Source organism: Phalacrocorax carbo, chromosome 2, assembly GCF_963921805.1.
Source record: "Phalacrocorax carbo chromosome 2, bPhaCar2.1, whole genome shotgun sequence".
NCBI lineage: Eukaryota > Metazoa > Chordata > Aves > Suliformes > Phalacrocoracidae > Phalacrocorax > Phalacrocorax carbo.
Genome location: NC_087514.1, coordinates 67,892,964 through 67,913,912, shown reverse-complemented (window position 1 = coordinate 67,913,912; position 20,949 = coordinate 67,892,964). Strand labels below are relative to the sequence as shown.

Here is a 20,949-nt window from a genome sequence, read left to right as displayed (position 1 = left end):
AGCATTTGTAATCTTAGGGACTCGAAACTTCAGACCTCTTGTCTGAATTTCAGGAAAACATGATCTGGATCACATTTGCCACTTACTGTTACCTTTCAGCTTTGTGTATCTTAGCCACCTGCTTCTCCTTCAATCCTTCCCATCAGTTTTATTCCATATAAGATCCTTAGATAGCATATTCAGCTTAGAATGTAACCTATGGTCCACATGTGTCACAGACAGCATGGAGATATGTCCCTGACACTGAAGGTGGTGAACACTGACGGGGCCCGGAATGCTACAAGGAAGTCCAGCTGAATTCCTTCTTCCCCGCATTGGAAGGGGAGGCAATCCTTATTATTCTAAAAGCTATTCAGATACCTGTGTCATAAAGCTGGTTATTTTCCCTTCTCATGCAAAAGTTGAACACTTCTGAACAGACAGGAGCAGCATGTCTCAGTTTCCTTGTGAAGTATAGAGAGGTTGAGAAAAGCTGTCCAAAGCTCAGGGCACCTGCAGGTCTGACTCAGGTAAGCTGTACTTGCTGTGAAGCAGGAGGATCCATGGCTGCAGCTTCAGCTGTCTGAGAACTTGTCTCTCCATCTTCCCCTCTGAGTCCTTCTCCATTTTCATTGCCTGCCTACAGAAGAGGGATGATGGAGGCTCTGTGCCAGCTTCAGGAGGTCACTCGGATGTGCCACAGTCAGCATAGCAAGGGCAAGTTTGTCTGTCTGCTTTTTCTAATGCCCTATCAATATAAGGCAGTGTACTAGAAGACTTCAAGCGTCTGCCCTGTTGCTATAGCATGTAGCGAGGATCTCAGCCTGAGCTGGGGAAACAAGTGGAGGTGGAAAAACACAGAGGGTTGCGTCAGGGCTCCTGGTGGAGAAGGTGTAGGAAGATAAAGGAGTATAACACCTGCCTGGCATGGGTGTTGATCAGATGTGACTGACTGAAATGGTCAAAAGCTTAAGTAAAATGCAGGTAGATCTGAGTTGCTGGACTGGGGATTTGCACAGTAAAAGAAGCAGTGTGGTGGTAGCTTGAATGTTGTCCTCCTCCAGGACAAAACTAACTACCTGAGTTCCTCTTGGGAGGCAGCCAAAATGCTGCCAAAATTATGCCAGGTGGAGACCATAAAGCAACATGGATTATATCACTAGAAATGCCTCCTTTTCCTCTTTAATTTCCATGCTGAGAAAATGCTTTTCTCAGAGTTGTGCTGAGAGGTGGGGATGGACATGGCTAGGAGCTAGGAGTACATTTAGTAGAACAAGAATAGAAATAGCAGTTTGGGGTTTTCTCTTTATCTCAGTAGGAAGCTAAATAGCCTTTTTAGAGAATGTGAGACTCTTAGTGGACAGAAAAACAAATTGCGTAGGATAATTTAGAAGATTGTGCCTTTAAATTCAGTTTGTGACACAACACTCTAAGGCTTTGCAGTAGTTTTCTGAAAAGTTTTTCCTCTTTCTCATTCAAGGATACTGGATAATAATGTTGTTGTCTACATGGTGATTTTCACCCAAATGTCTGTAATTGCTTTACAGCTGTAAACATCAGGAGTCTCATTGTACAGCAGCTGCAGAAAAACATGCTGAAGTTTGTTACGTATTTAGTAATATGTTTGAAAAGGGAAAAATCTGTGTTTGGACTCTGTTTTTTGCTACAGAAGAACCAGATTCGATATTTTTTGTTTTCCTTTTGTTGTCTCTGGACTTTTTTCCATTCTATCATGTCCTTTTTGTGATAATGGACCAGACGGCACACATTATTAAAAAGGCAGGGTACGCTCTAGATTATATGGTGGCATAATAATGTTCTCTGGTTTATTCTTTCTTCTCTTCCTAATAATTCATAACATTCAATTTGCTTTTTTTTTATCACTGTTAAGTGTGGACTTGACATTTTTGTAAAACTGCCTATTATAATGCCAGCATTTTGTTCTTAAATGGTAATAATAATCTCAGGACCTATCGCTAATATATATGTGTATAGAAAGTTGGATTTTTCTCCGTATGGGTTATTTTACATTTATCTGCATTGAGTTACATCAACCATTTTATAATCCAGTTGCAACATTTCCATTAGCCATCTTTTTTAGCACCCTGAGTAACCTGATACTACCAGAGTCTTTTCACCTTCCTGTTCATGCCCCTTTCCCATCGTTTATCAACAGACTGAAGAATAGGGCTGAACACCGACCCCTCTTCGACTCCACTGGGGACATCCTTCTGATCTAAAAAGTGGCTATCTGTCCCCTAAGGTTTCTTTTGGGATAGCCAACCCTTTCTCCATGTGACCATTTGGTGCATTAGCTTTTTTAGAGTTTTTGATGAAGGCTTTTATCAAATGCACATTTAGGCTCCTGAGGATCTCCTTCATCCACCTGCTTCTTTATTCCTTCAGAGGACTCTAGAAGGTTTCTGAGGTACAGATCTCTTTTGCAAAGTCATGCTGGCTCTTCCACAGCATACCATATTTATTGGGGGTGGGGGGAGCATGGTTCTGCTATAGTTCTGTTCTTCTGACTGTTTTTCTGCTAATTTGCCTGGGAACGCTCTACAGGAACTGTTCACAAATTAGGAAACTGAAAGTTTACCAGTCATTGGGTGCCAAGCTTTTGTGTATGAGGAAGGATCCTGAACCTCTCCCCATCTTCACAGTGAACACTGAGGCAAAGAAGCTATTTAGTTCTTGTTGCCTTTTTATTTTTTCTAAAGGCTCTTTCTTGCTCTTTGGGCACGGCTGTCAGCCATTGTATTCGTGGACAGTGCCTTCCACATGTCTGTGGTCCTTTTCATGCTCCTTCAGTTGTGGCTATGGTAAATAACATTTAAAAAAATCTAAATGCTGTAGTCTGTGGTTTCCCCATTGCTTTTGTCATATACACTGTTCTGGGTCATGTACAACCTGCAGGAGGGACCCTTGCCCAAAGGATTTTGGATCTAAAATAATCTGAACTATATCAACCAGGTATAAGACCAGTATACATTTCCATTTTCTCTTTCCATGACTTGTAGAAGTCCCAGGGGAGGGTTAAATCATCTGACTTTTCACTAAGACTGCAGGGCAGAAGCACTCATGACAGCTTCTACAGCCACGAACCACTGGTTATCCAGACTGTGGGGCTGGTTAGAGAGTACTGAGAGACTCTTTTGCATCCTGTGCTCACATTTCCTTCCTAAGCAGTTGGGACATCTCTGAGGCACTCACTCAAATGGAGAAGCTGGAAAGTTTATAGTAAGTGTAAATCCTACTCGTATATCAGAAAAATGTGGTGGTCCATTTTTATTGTAGAAAGTATTGATAGCTATGGAGTTGAAAGCTACTGCAAAAAGATTCTAACACTGTATATTAATAAAGTATTTTAAATATAAATGAAAAGATTTTGTTGTCAGACATGGGAAGCATAAATGTCATAATGATGAGGAAGGGGTGTAAGAAGTACAACATTCAGGTACTCTGAAAGAGAGAAAATGCTCCCATGATGACTGAAGCAATGTTTTCATATTTGTGTTTTGTATTGTATTGTACAGGCTGCTGCTTTCAAAGACCATTAAAGAGTTAGATCTCAAATGAAGATACTGGAAAGAGGAAGGGAAATGTTACATTTATTTTTAATAACTTAGTTAAAGAATTGTTTGAACCATATACAATAGGTGAGAAAAGGGCTCAAGAGACAGAGTGAGAGAATATCACCATCTTGCTGCTCAGATAAAGCAGCTTGTGCTGGGTACCGGCAATAAAAGTTGTTTTCATTTCTCTAATACATTCAAATCTTATCAATGCTAGCATAACTTTTACCCGCTCATGTAGAAAATACAAGATTCTCTATTTGTAGTCAGTGTTTCCAAAGACAGTTCTAGTGACCTCATCATTGCTTATAAGTTTAAGGTTACGTGAAGTAGACTTTTGTTGCAAAATTGCATTTTCATATAATTGCTTTTTTGCTTCAGATTTGCTACTGTCTTTATTCTCTACCTTTGTTTACAATGACAGTTGGTCCCTTAGTTGGTTTAAAACTGTAGGGTAGTTATTATAAGAATAGCCTACAACAACCTATAATACATTTTTATACAGATTCTTATTTATTTCCTTTAAAATTGTTGTATTTAATTTTTACACATTCTAAATGTGGATAATGCTTTTTACAATACCCACACGGATCCAGTTTCTTCTCCAAAGGGTTGGCTGTCAATGTGTTCCAGCCTAAATATTAGTTCCAGGTTGAAAGCTGACCCCAAGTTACTATGAAAATTAGAAAATGAGATGGCAAGTCTAAGAAGAGAAACATAATAGGTGGGCAAAGAAATAATAAGGTTGGGATTGCTCACAGATAAAATGGAATAAAGTTTCCCTACCCACCATGATAGGTTTTAAATTGCTGATGAGTTCTATACGATGCTTCTCAAAGATTAACTTTCAGCCCATTTTGTTTATATCTTACATTTTAATACTAGCAGTGAATTATGGATCTTTTCAGTCATCTTAATTATGCAAGATCATGGTTATCAATGAAAGTATGACTTTTACAAAGTTTTTTTTTTTCTGTATATATGAAATAGGGAAGATGCACATAGCCTTACAATACAGTTGGAAACAGAGGGAAGAGGATGAGTGAACCCTGAAGCTGATCACTAAGTCTGCCTAATTGTAAGGGTCCTTTCCATCCACTGAAGGATGCTGTCCAGCTGAGCAATGCAGGATGACTGAGGTTAATATTCTGTGGTGAGAAGGAAGAATTGAATAGGATAAGGAAAGAAAACACATTTCTTTGGATCTCTCCAAGGCTTCACGCTTTCTGAGCTAGTTAGAAGTGCTGAAGTCCAGTACTGTGCTCCCTCTCCCCTGCATGCTGAAGGAGTGATCCCAGGGCAGCTTCAGTTCACGCGCTCAGCATAGGGGCTGCTTATTGTCCTCAGCACAAAACTGTAGCTCAGGCACGTACAGTGAGACGCCCTTGGAAATCTGCAGGAGGCTTTTGCGTAAGTGTATCAATAAGTGTCATACGATGGCATTCGACACAAAGCATTTTGTTTTCACATTAATGTGTTGGTTGGTTAATGGCTGTTTGAAAAATCTGCACGAACCGGGAGGAAAGGCATGAAGCTCTAAATGCACAAAAAAGTGTAAAATCGCACGGCACCAGCAACATGCATTATAATAAGGCTCATGCTGTTCTAAACAGTGAATGCTTCTAGCCCACTCTTTTCCCCCAAACCTTCTAAAAGCACCCAGCTGTGAGCCCTTTTAATGAAAGTCTAAAGTCTAAATAAAAAATAAAGATGTTAAATTTATGTTTTGAAATCAATTTTGAAAAGATTACATGGCCACTAAGCAATGCTGAAAACGCTTATTATGTGGGGCAGCTAAGAGTAACTACTGAACCCCTCCCAAGAGTTTTTGTTATTTATTGTTAATGCCTGCCATCCTTTTTTCTGACTGTTTGAACTGCTCTTCATTATATATTCTTTTTTGTATTTTGATCTAACTGAATTACTATTTACCTTGCTTTTGAAATTTGTGTTCATCTGTTTTAAAGTCCTGCAGACACCTTAGGTGTTACAGAGTACATGTTAATAATATTTTTGACGTCCTGCAGTGGCACAATAGCGGATTTATGTGTTTGATATCTTAATGTTTCAGACAGCCTCACGTAGACAGAATGTTTTTCCACAGCCACCAAATCACCAAGAGACTAGCCCCAAATCAGTGGTTGTGGGAAAACTGCACACAATGACAAAAATTTAACAGGTGTAGAAAGTTGATAAAATGACTGCATAATTACCCCTCAGTATCAGGTATGATCTGTTCATAAAAGCTATGTACTAAAAATAAGACTTGGCCAAGTTTCCTTGGCATTTCTCTGTAGTAATCCTAAAAGGTCACTGCTGTGGAAATGTGACTTCTCTGTCTCTAAACAATCAGGTCTGTTTGTAATAGTTTTTGCGATTTTTTAGTATTCTAAAGGTATGTCGGCTATGTCTTCATATTGCAAAGAGCGTTCTGGAAAAAAAAATATTCCACACAGTGGATATTTTAAATGTCTTCGTTCTGTGCAAAAGGGGCCAAGGTAGGGTGCAGACTTGGTGTTTGGGATTTAAACACTATTAGAGGATAGAAGGGAGCTCTTTCAGTCTGTTCATGGGGCCCTTTGAGCCGGTCTGCTTTAAAGATGTGCATTTAATGGACCCAGAGGCCCCAAACATGTTTCACAGGGCGTGGTGCAGACAGAAGCAGAGACTTGGAAAGAAAGAGGTGGCCCATGGGCTGTGCAAATTTCCTCCAGAAAGACCGGATCTTGGAAGCATCTGCAGGTCTTTTATTTGGTGTGAGTGCCTATGAAAGATCTTTTTTTATTATTATTTTTAAATTTTTCATATGGACAAGTGCAGCTGACCTTTGAAGTAGCTACTGAGTCAATACATGACTCTAGATGTATTCAGAGGCTTTGTTCTTTCCCCCACTTAGCATAGCAGAAATAGAAACGAAGTGATCATTTGGATAATGCATGGGGGATTACAATGATATATACAATTAAAATTTAGTATTAGTATATACACTTAGGGAGAATCCTTCTTTTAGTGTTCATCTCCACTGTTGATTAAATGAGCTACTGGCATGCACATTTTAGTGGTGGGACCTGCGATATTTGTGTGTTCCAGTACATTGTGTGTTTCTCCATCTATGAATGTATCATGTCATACCTCAGGTCCATTTTTATACTTTTCTACCATATTTGTAAGCTGTGACTTGGAATTATATAATAGCAATATAGTTGATATTCACGTAAGCAGTAATAAAAAGTTTCCAGTTATGTATTTGTTGAGAATTTCATAACATTCTTATATGTAGGATAAACACCAAAAATATGATTTCCTATCTGAAGAAAGTCCTCCTTCCATTTTCTTCATACATCTTAAAGAAGCTGTTAAACAGTTTACCTTAATGTTTAAACAGATATAACTGTTGATTGAAGAGCTAGTTAGGATGAAGGTGATAAAAAATGTTATGTTCTTGTTGAACCTATTTCAAGTAACAAGTAAGTAGAACTAAGCAGATTTTCTTATAGGGAGTATCCCAAAGTAACTGGAAGTTTTTTGCAAAGTGCGACTCTGTTTTGTCATACGCTGAGTAATAGCAGAACATAATGCAAATTAAGAATTAATTCCTGATTCTCTTCCATATTTAAGACATTCCAGTGCTTATCAGTTGTAAATAAGAAATCATCGGAAAGCATATGGCATCTGTTGCATACCACATCATGCATTTCAGTACCAGGAAAATTACAAAATTAAGGGAGGAGCATGGATACGAAAACCTTTTCTTCCCACTTATAGCAGATGGTCAGATTTCTGATTTAAAACTTTCTTGGAGTTTTGGCATACTGCCATCTGTCTCCACAGCTGCAACAGTGCAATAACTCTGTCACCTCTCTTAGAAAATGTTTCTTGAGAGTAAATTTAATGCCTAGCGAAGTGTTGAATTTACAGCTGCTGGGAGCAGAATATAATACGTAAGAGATGGCCGTGAGGCCCTGCTGATTTCCCTCACCTGGTTACAAATAAGGTTGTGTTTATACGAAACTGCTGTGAACAGCATTAGGGACTTGAAGGGAAGATGTTTCCAGTTATTTGTTTTCACAGGCCCTTCAGTAATCCTGTGTACAAAGAACTGATCAGCAGTGGAGTCAGTGGAGATCTTGCACAAAGGTTTGGCTGAGATTATGCAAAACATTCGTAATCATTATCATTGCAAGAGGACTGTTTTCTGTTTTTCCTTTGTCTCACCTCTGTCAGTCTCTATTAACATTGAAAATACTAGTGCAGATGGGCAGTTGTAATGTTAAATACCTTGCCAAGTGTTCAACCCATCTATCTGCCTATGTATTCAATTGGAAATGGTGGCCCAACTCTGCAGTTTCCAGAAGTAGCACTGAACGGGTACTCGTGGCATGGGAAGTGTTGAAGGCAAGTCAGTCAGACTCTTCCAGATAGAAGATGAGTACCAGGCACTACTAACTTGATTTAGATTTGAAATTCAGTTTTGGGATGAAGATCTTCCTATCCTGTGACCACAATATGAATCGTCAAGTTTGATCTGTAGTCTCTGCTTGCAACAGCATGGAGGTTACACGTACATGAAATTTACTTCCTTTCAGAAATTTGTGTATATGTTTGGCTGACTATTCTACTTTTGTAAACATAGAAATAAGATTTATGACAGGTTTCCAGTTTCCAGATCTTACAAAGCTTTCAAATCTTTTGTTACCCTCGTCACCTTTGGATGACTTGCTGGCATTTTTGGAAAATGTCAACTGAATACCCTGGATTCAGCAGGTTTCTGCCCACGTTCAGTCAGCCTTGAGCTCTGCTTATAGTTGAGGCTTGCAGGAGTGGTTTCTCTTACAGTTTATCTGAGGAATGGATCTGTTCCTGGAAAACTCAGGTGACTGGAAAAAGGGGGTGGGGGACATAAGGTGTCTCACTTAGAAAATGGTGCTGGGTGCACAGGGGTGACAACTGCTCTGTCAGAGGAAACCGCACAGGTGAGAGCTGCTCGACAGTGGGCGAAATTGCAGAGCAGAGATCTTTTCCCTCACACCCTTGCAAAGACAGTTTCCTTTCTGAAAAATCGCATCTACGTTTGATTCGAGCCCAGCTTATGCTCCTGTTTTTTGTCTTCTTTCTCTCTGTCTCACCCTCCCTAGGGCAAAACACACTCCAAAAGCATGTTCATGTGTTGCTGCTCAAGAGCCAACCCCATACAATGTTGTGTTTCTGAATAAACAAGGGTTTTTCCCAGCGGGGCTATGAGGCACGTTTCTGGATTTGCATGGTGGTGTCTGCATTAAGCTCTGTCACAGCGGCACAGTTTGAATTCTGAGCAGCGATTATCAGCTATTTGAATACAGCAAATGAGTCCTACAAGCTGCATTAATACATCAACATAGCTCTTTAGTTAGCATTAGTAGGCTTAGAATGAGTTAGCATTCAATTTTCTCTCACTTTTTAAATTGACCAACATGTACTCCCTAAATCTTTTGTGTCTGCCCCGTTTTTGGTGATCATAATGATTTTCTAGGTGTGGTATTGAGGATATTTTGTTTAAAGGGAAGGTGATGAGACTGAGGAAAGATAACCTTGTAGCAAAACAATTGGAGAGGGACAAGTTCTTTTGTGGCATCCTGCCTTGGCCTTGTGTTGTAGCCTTGGATAAATAATTTTACCTCTCTGTACTTTTCTTCCTCACCCATTGAAATGGACACAATAATATCTAATTTTTATCACAGTTCATATGACTTCCCTGCTTATGCTGTAACTAATGGATTGACTCTCATCTGTGTCTTTCAGAAGAGGGATCTGGTTTTCACTGCAACCTCTAGGTATTACAATATTTCACATAGCTGTTAATGATAATGGCTGGAAGTGATGAGTAATGTTTAAAATTTAAGCTATTTGGAGGCCATTTTTTAGATTTCTACTATCAAATCATGTTGCAGACAGCAACATTTTCCCCTTAGACAATGAATAATTAAGAGTAGATTAATATACTATCTGACAACATTTTGTCAGGTATTTTCTGCTGCTTTTAAGGGAGGGTTTCAAATCTGAGGAATAAATGGTGTCTTAAAATACTTGTGCACACTGTAATTCTACACACTTGTCTCCAATAGAAGGAAGACCTAGTCAAGTTAATTATTATTTGCATAAAAATCAGGTCCTCAAAATATTGCTCGTGTCCTTGATCCTCCAAGCACTTAAAGACATTCTTAATCTTACACATGATCGGTTCCATTTAGTTTGTTTAGACCGCACAGATGCTCAAGGTTAGGTCTCTGCCCAGGCATTTATAGGACTGGAACCTCAGATTACGTAAGCTAAATGGCAAAGCATCATTTCACATAGAGTTATTCTTCATCAAAAACCATTTTGTAGAAAATAGTAGTTTTCTAGAAAATTCACCAAAAGCCACCTGGTTTTCTTGGTTTTGTAGCTGAGAAATGAAAGAACTTTGCCATCCACATAGATAGTTTTCTTCTTCTGTCTTTTTAAGTCTAAAGGAAAAATGTTGGGGTAATGGGAAGGCAGAAGGGGAGAGAGTGACGTCAGAGCCAATACTGAACACCGAAAATATTATTACTGAAAATATTGGGTTTGGAATATATGTATTTATATTTGTTTCACATTTTAAAAATATTTCTAATTTTTCCCACGAAACATACCATTTTTGGCAATCGTTTATAATAATCTGTGTAATATGCAGAGTTTGTATAATAACCTGAGTTGTGCTGTATAATCTACTTCAGCACTGTGTTGGTTTATCCCCAAAGGTCCGTGAAAACGTATTGGTTTCCTTCAGTATTTTCCATTATCCATGGGATATTTCTTTTTTTTTTTTTTTAAAAAAAACCAAACCAGAACTTATTTTAAAGCTTTCAAGATGAGTCACGAGAAAATGGCTCCCAGAAGGACGACACATCCCTAAGTGTATTATCTGACAACCTGGGAGGCTGTTCTGCAGCTGTGACCACAGTTGCCTGTGGAGCTCTGACAGATCAAGATTCAGCTGCTCTTTAAACTTCTCTCTGGCACTGAAACCACAAGAAGAATACGGAAAAGGGAAGGTGGTGGGGTTACCATAGTGTTTATAGTTGGCTTCGATTTACCAGTCCTCCCAAATGCCTTTAAAATAAAGTAAAACAAACAGAAAGACCCTAAGCAACTTCCGTAACTTTCCTTAAAGGAAAGTGTAAATACACAGAGCCCAAGTCTCCCTTCATGTTAGGGCTTCCAGAGCGCCAAAACCAAGCATATGTTGGCGGGAACTTGAGAGCAAAGAAAATGTATTGGCTTTGTGATAAATGGACACACTTATGGTGTGCTTAAACTTCCGCTGACTTTAGCTCTTGTTTCAATGACAAACTCATGATCAGACCCTTTTACTGCTTCCCTTACTATTGCTCACAGAGGCATAGACTCCTTTTTCTGACAGCAGCACAGGGCTCTGAAGGCAGTGATCAGGGAAGGGAAACGACTGAAATGGCTATAGAAAGGCTACGTCTTCTTTGCATCAAAACACTGTTCACATCAGGGCCTGTTTCTCTTCCACTGCAGAAGAAGTTGAAGTGAGGACCAGACAAAAGAAGGAGCTGGGCTTTTATCTCCATGGCTAGGTAGATCCATTAGCCACCCATCCCCCACCTATAAATAAATACTATAATTCTGGAGGCTCGACAAGGCATGATGCCTCACTTCCAGCTCTTAATCTGGCAAGCTGGTCCCTAGACTAAAGCAATGCCTTCAAGTTTTGTGCCAGAAATGGGATCAGAATTTAGCCAGTGTCATTTTGCAATTTAGAATCAACCTGAGTTACATGTCACCTACGGATCAAAGAAGAAATTACCTGTAATGTTTATGGAAGCTAATTAGGTGCTTCAGTGTTGGCTTTTACCACTGTTTTACTTCGCTTTGGCCTTCAGGTTCTTCAAGATTATAAATGAGATCTCTCTTGTTTTGGAGTGTTTGAACAGCTTGTCATTCCTCTACAAGCTTAGGGAAATGACTGTTGTATTTACTTAATGAACAGGACTAAAGAGTTCACTTTGGTTTGTAACTGGCGTAGAAAGATTTCTTCAGGACAAAAATTCAGTAGCCAAAGCTGTAGCTTCCTGGGGAGCAGTGTGCTTGCCTCCTTGGTTCTTACATGGGCAATGATGCTAGGAAGCAGGTGGAACTCCCCAATTTGGGGGCCAGGGGAGAGGAGAGTTACAACAAACCCTTAGCCAATCACTTGGAAATGTTTTGGATATTTGACCGTCTAGTCTACAGACTGAGAGACAGAGCAACTAGGCATTAAAGGAACAAAGACAAATAACATTTTCCCACTGACTGTAGTTGCACATGCTGCACAACTGTCAGGAATTAATGGAATAATTCATGCAAATGAAAAGTCCCACCAGTTGAAAAAGGCTGGTGAAGATTAAGAGCACGATTTTTGAAGTTACCCTACCAAAACGCATCCATTTGTATAGGCATCAGCATTCAGCAGCACAAGTTATACAGTATCCTAAAATGCCCATGTGTTTAGAAGTGTTTACGTGATCCACGGTCTGAATTTCCAAGTCTCAATATACAAGGGCCATAGCAGTGCCCAGAGTGGAAAACAGACAAGGACCACTTATTTGCACTTGTTTGTGGCAAGACACACTTTGCATGTGTTTGTGATTTTGTCGGGAGCCTTGTCCCGATGTATGTTCCCTCAACTCCTTCAATTAGTATGACTTTGGGCTCTTCTTCTCCAAGCAGCCACTGATTTTTCATGGACTGGTGGGAAGCTTATTGTCCCAGGCCCCTGCTGCTGTCAGATTTGGCTGAAATTTCTCAGTGAGTGCAAAAGTTGTTGGAAGAAACCAACAGAGACTTGTTTGAAGAATCGCTGCTCTTGCACAGCCTTGATTTTCTTAGAAACAAAGATTGATATTACGTGCTGTAATCAGTCTTGCTGTAAATATGCTATATGATCATGTTTCTTTTCTAATATTTTAATTTTATGAAAAATATGCAATGACATACTAAATTCTTTATAACAGGCTTGCATAATCACATTTAATCATATTTTTGTAGTAGGACAGATTCTTCTTTGTAAGCAAGTTTTAAAGGCAGTGTCCTGGATAGTTGCTAGCAGAAAAGCACACCAGTCCTGTGTCCTGAAGGCCAAATTGCTGTACCGCATAACCTTGCAACAAAACTGTTTATGAGAGAAAAAAATCATTTCAAGTTCTCCCCGCGTCTTTCCCTGTCTCCAGCCAATTGCACAGCTGGTCGATTTGTACCAATTGCTGAAATATTCACCTACAGATTATACATAATTTCTGAAATATTGTCAAAGCTTTTAATGTAACAAAAAAGTGCCTCAACTTGCTCTACAAATACATTTTTTTAATGATGGAAAGAGGAATGCACCATGGGCTGAATCCAATATTTTGACAGAACTGTCATCCAAACACTCATCACTATGACACTTTCCTTACTTTTTTCGCACTGAATAGAGTTAGTCTGAAGCACAGTGGTAATGTGAATAATTGCAGTGTGGGAGACTCTCAGGTTCAAAGCCAATCTTGTTACCTTGCTGTGCGAGTTCTCGTTGTTAAAATTCGCTGTGGTTTCCTATTCTGTGCAAGAATACTAATTACTTGAGCAGCACGTATGCATTCTGTTTTTCTGTTTTAAAAGGAGATTACAGTGACTAGAAATGTAAAAGTATAATCATCCTAGGTAAATTGGACGGCACTTAAGCAATCAGATGTTAATGCAGTCTTGTAGAAGTAGTTTTAGGGAAATATTTCAAGCTTTATTCACTTGGATAGCGTTTTCAAGAGCCAAAGTACAGCTTTTATTTCTGCTCCGTTGAGTCTTAAATATTGCATCAAGACACAACAAAACAGGTTTTACTAGTTCTATAATACCGCTTAAGACTGTTTTGAAAACAGCAGATTTGCCATCAGCCACCCGAGGCATCCATTAACTGACCGACCGATTAAAAGAAACGTTGTCTGTGTTTTGTTAGGGTAAATCTTGTTCCTTTTTTCTTCATATAACCTCTAGGCTGTTCCAGTGAATTGTCTTCTGATATGCCAGTGTGAAAGAAAAGTATACCACATCTCAGAAAAGGCATGGAAATGAGATTTAACTGTTTCAGTTATTTAAAACTTATATTTGTTTTAGATTGTCCTGTGTTACATATTTTATTTTTCTCCTTTTGTTCTCTGACTGCTTTTTTAAAAGCCTCTTTTCCTCATTCTTATCTTTCAATTATCCACACTTTCCACCTTCTTAATTTCTTATAAATTGTGTCTTGCTAAAATGTCACCTCAGGTCAGTGACAACAGCCATCTTCAAAGGGGATATGCAGTGTCTGAATGGCACCCTGCTTATCCCTGAATCATTTCCCAGTAGAATTTGTCTTATTTTCTGGTTTTATTTCTGAAAAATATATTTTTTCCTATGAACAATATCATACAATCCATTCTGTCTTGCTTTGACTTAATTGACATGAGCAAGTATTATTTATTTGTACAAGTAATTACTAATTTGTCTGAGGGTTTTGTCTGCTCTCATATTCCTCCTTCATAACCCCAGACAATTTCTGAGAAGATTCAGCAGACGGAAACTCTAAAATGTAAATTATCACGATTTTCATAATCCACAACTGCTGAAACAGATGGGGACAGCAAAAAGATACGGATAACCTAATGTAGGGACTGTTCATTAGCTACCAAAAAAATGGTATTTTCGGGTTTTGTCAATGATACATACTTGTTTTGGAAGGTCATGGTTCTGAAGGCATCATGTTTTAGGAATACTTTGTGCTCTAACCATTGAAGTGAGAAACAACACTCACTCCTTTGGTTGCAGGGACAGGTAGCAGTGGCCAGTCACTCACTGTCTGCTAGGATGTTTCAGTGAAACATTTCAGTACATGAGATAAAAAAAAGCAGGGGTAAATACTAGGTGGTTTCTTCAAATGGCTTCAGTGGCAGGTGTCAAAAAAATTGGTGCAAAGCCTGGGGGCTTCCTTTCCCCTAGAACTTGTTTGTGTACAGATACGCATCCGTGTAGTACGTGCTGGCTGGTCTTAAGATAAACCATCTTCACCACACAGGCACAAAGCAGGTGGAACAACACTTCACCTTCAGTATTTGGCATATGTTAGGTGAGTTTGGCTCCTAGTTTTGCTTTTTGCTCCAGAAACAGAGCACATACATTGGAAGAAGAAAGACACAGAAGGCGTCAGGTTAGGGCTGGTGGATGTGGCACACCGAAGCTGGTAGAAGATAAAAATATTCTTCTGTGTCCACCAAGCAAACAACCTCTGCTTCCCATCTCCTGCAAGGAACTAAGATGTGTGTGCGCGCGTGAGTGTGCCTGAGTCCGTGTCCTTGTTTCACATTTCTACTGCACGAACTAGAAGCCCAACATATGGTTTCACTATCTTAAAAGAAGCCACAGAGACTCCAGGAAAAAGGCTATTCTTAGCTAATCTCACTATTGGGGTAGCATCATGCCAGTAAGGGGAATGCTCCATCTCTGCCAGTCATTGCTTCTTCAGTGGTTCTGCAAAGCAATCCCGTGAGATTCAGAGATTCATTTTCCCCTTAAACTTATTTCAGCTGGCAAAGCAGAAACATGCTGTTTCTTGAACATTGCTCTGATGTTTTGAAGGGGGCAGAGAAAATATAGTGGATGAGATGTAAAGAAAGATTGGTTAAGGAGGCAAACTGGTGTAGTAGGTGTAGTAGGGACCAGTAGGGAGTTGAAGACCTACAATAAAAAAAAATAAAAACAAGTTCTGTTGTACATGGCTGTAACTTTTATTTATCTGTGAGATTTGTACCCAGTGGCTGAAATGGGGAATAAATTAAATAAATGAGTACTGCCTCACTTCAAACACACATGCCAGCACTTTGCCTGCATCAGAAGAAGTAGATCACATGCAGGGACTCCAAAAATTACGCCTCCTGTGTGTAACAGCTCTGTAAGCAGTGGCAATACTGGGTACACCTTGAAAGAGCAATGGGATGGGGCTGACCTTGTAGATTAAGACACCTAAATGTAAATGATTATGTGATGATCTGTACATGTGAGCAAAGTGTCTGAGCCAACGTCAAAGCCGCTGTAGGCAATGGTAATCTAAAGTGATTTAAGCTACTACCAGCTGCGATGCTCATATGTCTGCATGGGACTGGTAGGATCTATGGGAGAGCTGTGCTGTTTTGTTCGGAGCTGGCAGCTGGAGGCGAGCAGAAGTATCGCAGGGTCATCCAAAATATATTTTTTGCAGCAATTTTATTTACCTGTGATGTCACCCAAACTCACCTTCATGGTTCAAGTGGACTGGCTGTGCTTGGGAACAACTAGGGCGTAGGACTGTCTCTGAGTGTCATCTTTGTTGTGGGGCAAAGGGTGTGACTGGCAGGTGAAGTTTTATTCAAGAGTTTAAGACACATGTTATTACCGTACTTGTCACGTGAGCAGCTCAGCTTTATAATCCTTAAGGAAAAGGTTGTCTTTTTTTTTTTTCCTCCTATTAAGTTCTCCAAACATTCCTAAATAATTTGCCAAAACCAGAACGACCACCAGACAGAGAAGCCAATCTGGAGTCATATGACTGACTCCCAGAATCACATAGGATATAGGTTTTCTTCTCATCAAATTTTGACTCTCTTCTGTTGACCTGAGAGCTCATTCAGTCATAATGCCACTATCTCCAGTATACTTTGTGGGCTCTAACATACCCTCACACAACATATTTTCTCCTCTGAACCCTTTCCCAAGCCAATCTTGACCTACTTCAGCTGTTCTTACAATTTTGGCAGCTCCCCTGGTTGGGGTCTTACCCGTAGGAAACAGAAAACAGGCAGGCAGGCTGAGAGTTTTTTTCCCAAGGCACAGCTGAAATAATCAGGAGGGCCAAAGCTGGCAGCACAGCTACTAAACCCATCCACTCACTTCCACATGGGAAAGGTATTTTTTTGGTTCTTTATATCTATTCATCATTACTTTGTACTATTGCTAACCCCAGGAGACACGAGTTCTGAAAAAACAAATTGCTTACGAAGTTACCAGATTTGCCCATCTTAAATTTCATTTTATTCTCAAGGTATCCAGATGGAAGCAACGTGTTCAATGTACTTAAACCTACAAATTTGATTTCATCTTCAGGTTCAGCATTTTGACAAGTGTAATTTAGCTTATAATAAGAGGTTCACACCTCAGAGCAATGCATTTTGAGGTCACAGGCAAAAAGCCAATCTCCAGCTACTTGTATCAAGCTATACTTCAAACTCCCTGAAAGGAGTCAAAATGGAGAAGGCTTTCCTCATTTTTCTTGATGTAACAAATTATCACAAGGTGAATTCATTTCAAAAGAGAGAAAGAAAAAAAAAACCAAACCCAAAAGACCTTGATGTGGGTCTTTGCAGCCAAATTCCTGCAAGCTGCTCTGTGCTGGTCAGCCCTCACACCACCAGGAAGTGTATTGGCTGCACAGATACTAGCAGATCATTTTTAATACCTCATTTCAGGTCTTTGGAGATTAATTTTATCATAAATTTGGAAGCCTGATTTAATTGTGCTAATTATATTTTCTCCTGGGAGTTGATGGATTACTACTTACCATCTTCTTTGCCGTATGTAATGAATCACACTGAGGCTTTCTCTTATTTATACCTGCTAAAAGTCTAGGATATGAGATGCGATAGGCATTAAAGAAACATGTAAGAAATTACCCTAAACCATTCGCTACGTGTTCTTACTCCTTTCATAGATCTCACATATGATGATAATGATTCTGTTCTTCTGGAAATAATTGCAGAAACTCGATTTTAATTCTCTCTCCATGGGGAATCCACTGAAGGGAGAGCATATTTCAGGCGTGCGAGACATCCACTGTTCCTCATCACATCGCTTTATTAACATCCATTCTCATCTATTAATTTTTGAACCGAACACTGTAGATGTGGGAGTCATTATAGCCACCACACTCCTCCGTACTTGTGAGTCCATCAGATGCAATCATGCTTATGTTGGAGGCTTGATTTCATGGCTGCTGGAATTTGCCGCTGAATGGAAGCAGGTATTAGGTGAATTCCTACATAGAATAAAGTTCGTCTGTCACGTTTAAGTGCCAGTCACCAGAGTATCTAGTTTATTGTACAGTTTTGGAAATCACACTGGTCCCGGGTCTCTGAATGACCTTCCCTGCTCAGCAATCATCTCATGCAGAAAAGCTTATAATCAGTATTTATCATTTATGTGGAAGGAAAACCAGTCCACTCCTAAAATGAAGTAATCATTAAAGCAGTGTGCTTTCTGTCATCTTAATTCCTCCTGTGGATTTAAAAAAAACCAAAGGAAGTCTCAGTTTCTTTGAGTGAGGTGGGCTCATGAGGGCTGATTCCCCACCCCCATCTTCACGTCTCCTGTTACAGTTTTGTTCCGAAATCTTCCCCTTTCTCACTGGCTTTTGCAGCCAGAGCAATAGCTAAGTTAGGGACAAGTATACCTCTGGTTCAGCCTTGATGCTGAACTGCTAGCTGGGGACTGTTTCTGACTCCCCCTTGGTCCCTCCCCTCCCATGCAGAAAAGTGAGGCCCCTTGTCCCACCCTGCCCCAGCAAAGAGGCTCCTTCCTGGGCGGTGGTGTGCCCTGCTCACACTGGGGGACACAGAGGTTGGGGCAAAGCCTGCGCTACACTGCTTGGGTGGTCGGACACCGTGTAGCCCTTCAGGATTTCATGCGAAAGTTGCAGCTAACAAGGGGTTTCTTCTGCTGATGGGGCTATCGGGTAGGATGCTGCTAAGCACCGACTCCAGCGAGCTCAGCTGAGAGTTGAGAAGGAGGACCCACATCTCTTTAGTTTCCTGAGCTGGTGAAAACAGGATTTTGAAAGCTGCTTATGCTGTAATTTGTCTGGTTACTCCCTTTTATAAATTGCATTTTTTTATATGCAGTATCACCTAAAGGTGGATCCTTCTTTCAGATACGACAATCATTTCCCCTTATTAATCTTGATATTTTGTTCATCTTTGCAGAACAGATCTTCACGAGGAGAAAGAAAGGCACATTTCCTTCAGGAGGGAGTTATGAACACACTAAATTGAAAAGCTGCGATGTTCTATCACATTAACTCGGTCCTTACAATGCAGCAGTCGCACTTGATAAATGGCAACATTAAGAATAACATTAGAGAACACGTGGAGGGGGGTTGTGATGGCAACCAGGATACCTAAACACCCGGTGTTACATGCATTGCCCTCCTCATTTATGCCTTTGGATATGATGGACATAGGGAAAAAGAAAATCAGTATTTTTTCAAATTTTTTCACAGTTGACAAAATAGAGTCATAGAATCATAAAATTATAGAATCAGTAAGGTTGGAAAAGACCTAACTGGACCTTCTGTTGAGCTGTAATCCTGAAACTTTAGTGCTATGAAAAAATACTTAATTATGCTATGTTAAATATAGACATATATGACACGTACCATGATTTATTACACAAATTATTATATGATTATATATTTATTTCTGCAAACTATGTGTGTGGGTGCATAATGTTACATAAACCCACAGGAGCAGTTTTCCAAGGTGTCAGTCACTGTCATACCGAAGTGCTGACACTGCTGTGAGCAGGAGGGTGATGGCCTGTTTAAGACTGTGAAGTGGCAGCCAGCATTATTTTCTTCTGCTTTTGACCTACCTTTCCCCATTGCTGAACGGCTGGTGTTCAGTGCTTTCTTTAAGCCGGCTATCTGGATAGGGCTTGCTCATTAAATGTCACAGACATTATTTTCAATCACACCGCTGCCAATGAGTCTCTTTAGTGGGTCATATTACTGTGGTGTCCTGGAGGTTTCTGACTCGAGCCGAAGCACAGACAGCTTCGAATGATATCTTTGATATCAGTGCAGCCTTAAACGGTGGCAGGGGATTTTTCCAGAGCCCTTGGTGTTATTTTCACCTCTTTATTACAATCAATAGTAACAGCACTGTTCCCATGCAGCCTGGTGAGGTCATGTTTGGGCTAACACTGACCACTTCCTTTATCCCACCAGTGCCTTCTTGTGCTCTCTCTTCTATATATAATTCAAATCAAATACTTATTTCAAAAGAATATATTTATTCTCCTTTAAAACTACCCTTGGATATGATGCTTAAAAAAGGTTGAAGCCATTTAATCAACTCTTATGTTGGAGCTATTGCCACTGCAGTTGATGTGTACAGCCCCCTGGTTTCCCTCTTGCCAGCTGTACCTCTGCTGCAAGCTTAGTGAGGCAGGAGCTGCATTTGTGCTCCATATTTTTATGCAGCAGCTAACACAGAGGGCTCTGGTTCATTACTCTGGCTCCTAGAGTGCAAGAAAATTATAATAGTTTAAACACACTTTGGCTTATTTTTAGTCTGAAGAGTAACAGTGTGGGCAAGGCAAAGATTGGAAAAGCAGGTAGAGAAATTCTGATGATTTAGCTTTTCTTCTTCAGGAGCTTTGTGGCGAGTAAGGCAAATAGAGGCAGTGGGAGAAAGACATGGGCTATGGCTCATGTAAAGTTCCTGATTCCTGCTAGGCATAATTTCTGCAGAAGGTTTTGTACTGGGGGCAGGGGGGACATGGAAGGGAATTTGGGTGGCGTAAACACGTGCCTGCTCTGTGTCTGTTTGCATGGTGAAGCAGTGTTTAGCCACAGCCGCTGTGCCTGCCAGGCAAAGCTGCCTCTGGGGAGCAGGACGGAGCCAACACAGGGCAGCCCTGGGAACAGCTCTGGCTTTTTCCTTTCATTTCTTTAGGGGGGTAAGACAGCGGGGTGGGGGCTCAGTGAGTTTCGGGACAAGACAGTCCTCAAAATCACTCATCTTACAATTTCTTTTCTGTCTCCTTCTTCTATTTTTTCAACAGAGTTAAACGTAAGGGAATCTGACGTAAGAGTGTGTGATGAATCGTCATGTAAATATGGAGGAGTGTGCAAGGAAGAGGGAGATGGCTTGAAATGTGCGTGTCAGTTCCAGGTAAGGGCTGCTCACCTTTTTGTTTGCCATTTCTGACCAATCTTTCAGGTGTGTTGAAGTATTTGTGGAATCACCACTTCAAAAATGTCACTCATCAACAGGTTTATATAGTCTAACCATAGGCTCCTTTATTAATGGCACTGATTGGGATGGTGTGTGACCATACTTCACCAGGGTGTGCTCAGGGAGCAAATGAAGAGCGTAGCAGCACGTTAGCTCCCCGCACGGTTTTGGTAAGTCAGCCAGCAGCACAGACCGACGTGGGGAAGAACGGAGGGCCACCACGTGCCAGGCACCCACGGCCCCCGCGACCAGCACGAGCAGAGGTGGGGAGTGCCGGACGACAGCCACTCTCTGCCTCTCTACCTTGCCTCATCCTGCCCTGAGTCCCGAGATGGGAGGGG

At 40.5% G+C, this 20,949-nt stretch overlaps 1 protein-coding gene across 1 annotated transcript in view; it reads left to right on the top strand.

Annotated features, from left to right (window-relative positions):
- TMEFF1 (transmembrane protein with EGF like and two follistatin like domains 1) overlaps window positions 1–20,949 on the top strand; it is a 125,669-nt gene that overhangs the window by 49,896 nt on the left and 54,824 nt on the right. The window contains exon 2 of the mRNA XM_064443198.1: window positions 20,436–20,545. Within this exon, the coding sequence (XP_064299268.1) occupies window positions 20,436–20,545 (110 nt within the window). The remainder of the gene's footprint in view (window positions 1–20,435; window positions 20,546–20,949) is intronic.